The sequence below is a fragment of the Panthera uncia genome, chromosome B4 (genome assembly GCF_023721935.1).
Source record: "Panthera uncia isolate 11264 chromosome B4, Puncia_PCG_1.0, whole genome shotgun sequence".
Lineage (NCBI taxonomy): Eukaryota > Metazoa > Chordata > Mammalia > Carnivora > Felidae > Panthera > Panthera uncia.
The window spans coordinates 138,148,775-138,151,016 of NC_064809.1; the positions used below are offsets into that span (position 1 = coordinate 138,148,775).

The window sequence follows — 2,242 nt, forward strand, 5'->3', positions numbered from 1 at the left end:
GAGCCGGTCAGGCTGGGGGAAGGGGACCGGACGGGACCCTTGGGACCAAGGGCTCTAACCCCCCACTCGTCTTCCTGCAGGAAGATGGACGCACCACCACCTGCAGGAGCCACCTTGAACGGCCCCGTGTGATGCTGCTGCTGCCCAGCCGTGGCGCGCCCTTAATCGAGAAAACTACCTGGTGATGCAATTTGTCTTTTTTAATTTAATTTAATTTTATTTTAAAATAAATGCTGCATTGGTAAAGCTGGCAGTTGGAACCAGTTGGACAGCCCAGCTTGCGTCTCTCCTGCCTGACCCCACGTGGGCCTCGAGTCCAGCGAGTCCAGCTCCGCGCACAGCAATAAGGCCTCAGATGTGCGCTCTGCCGGCGGGAGCCAGGGGCCAGAGCCCCAAGACACCGTGAGGACTGAGGGCCACGACGGGCATGGACGTCACAGGCTCTAAGCCTCGGTTTTTACTGATTATTATTTTTTTTAAACAAACGCAGGAAAGAGCCACGTGTTTGCACTTTTGTGTCCAGCCACAACGAAGGGTCTCCCTGGCTCTGGGGACAAATGTGGGTCTGGAGCTGGACTGGCCAGACAGGGTCTTAGCTGCCCAGTGGCCCTGGGAGCCGGCCTTGAGCCAGGCTGCAAAATTTGACTGCCTTAAAATAAGACCCTCACGGCCTGGTGGGCAGTTGGGGCACCTGGCAGGGGCTGGCCATGGGCGTGCAGGATAGGGGCACGGGGGGTGCAGAGACTGGCTTCGGCGATGCCAGGTGGGGTGGGGGGGGTGGGGTGTGCACCTGTCGGGGAGGGCAGGGCCAGGCCATGCTGTCCTGGAGGGGTCTGCAGGATTATTTTATGTTGAGTCCATTTTTAATGTTCTGATAATCTGACAGGGCACCCGAGACCCCCAACTCCCAATAAAAGCTGTGTTATTACTCTTACTGACAAACCTGTGTGTTGTTCAGCCGTAGGCCCTGGAGCCCTAGCCTGGCCGGCAGCAGGGGGGTCACTGCTGCCTCCGCCCCCGCCCCGCGTTGGCAGTAGTGTCTCAGAACTGATGCAAGTTGAGAGCTTTTTTTCTTTGTAAAACAGGCTCTGCCTACAGCCGACCCAAGGGCCACCTGGTCCTCACCAGCCAGGCAGCAGGGGCAGCCAGCAGGGCCTCCCTGGTCACGGAGGGCCTGGATGTGGGTCTGTGTACTCATCAGTGCCTCCATTCCTCCTAAGCAGCTGTGGTCCTGCGCTGACCTCGCCCTGTGGCCCCTGCTTTGGTGACTTCTGACCACCTCTCTTGAGACAGCCTCCGTGTGAAATCAGGCAGGCACAGGACCCCAGGTGTGGATCTCCTGGGTGTTGGGAACCTTAGTCCAACAGCTATCCACTATGTGACCCAGAGAGAACCTGGGGGCTCTCCTCACAACTCACCTGATACCACCAGTGGGTCCTTCCTGTGCCTGTGTCCACACCTGCTCACCTCCCACCTGACAGGTGCTACCTACCACCTGTCAGGCCCCTCCACACCACCAGCCCCTCTGGCTGGGAATCTGACTCACCACCGTCCCAGACCACTGTGGAATGTTCTTGGCTTATGTGACACCTACACCCCGATCCCACACACCCCACCTGACAGGCACCTGGTACAGGTAGGGCTCTGGTCCCGGTGGGACTCACGTTTGTGTGGGGAAGGAGGAGAGTGATCACAGTGGCACCCATCATGCCCCGGACAGAGGCCAGGGTGCAGGGAAGGGGGTGGGCAGGCATCTGGAGCAAACTTCCCAGAGCCCCCACCCCCCAAACATAAGGAGCCCCCCACTCCTCAGGATCTCCCTCCCAGATTCCCTCCCATCGACTCTCATCTGATCAGGGAACAAACAAATCTCAGCCACCCATCCTCCAGCCATTCTGACTCTGCTCTCCGGACAGCCTTCTGGGGGCCACACAAATGGCCGATACCAGCTCCCCTTAGTGAACTCCTGCCCTCCTCACGTCACACCTCTAGATGGCCACCTTCTGTCTGAGGGCTGCTTGGGTGGGGACGGGGGAGGTGTCTTTCTCTTCGGCTGTGCCAGCCCCAAGGCCACCCCTGAGGGTGACTGGGCACCAAGCTAGGCCCTGATGAAGCTGCCTCCACCCCCAGGGCCATGGATTCCCTAGCAGCAGAACTCGGCCCCCACACGGTGGCCCTGGGTCCTGGACCGAGTGGGTGGCGGGTGGCGGTGCTCTGGGCAGGGTGAGGACACACAGGCATG

The 2,242-nt window shown here is 59.8% G+C and overlaps 1 protein-coding gene across 10 annotated transcripts in view; it reads left to right on the top strand.

Moving 5' to 3' along the window:
* PPP6R2 (protein phosphatase 6 regulatory subunit 2) overlaps positions 1-942 on the top strand; it is a 49,978-nt gene extending 49,036 nt beyond the window's left edge. For all 10 annotated transcript variants that reach the window (XM_049626603.1, XM_049626605.1, XM_049626607.1 and 7 more), the window contains one exon: positions 81-942. In XM_049626603.1, the coding sequence (XP_049482560.1) occupies positions 81-132 (52 nt within the window). In that variant the 3' untranslated portion in view covers positions 133-942. The remainder of the gene's footprint in view (positions 1-80) is intronic.
* The last annotated feature ends 1,300 nt before the right edge of the window (positions 943-2,242 follow it).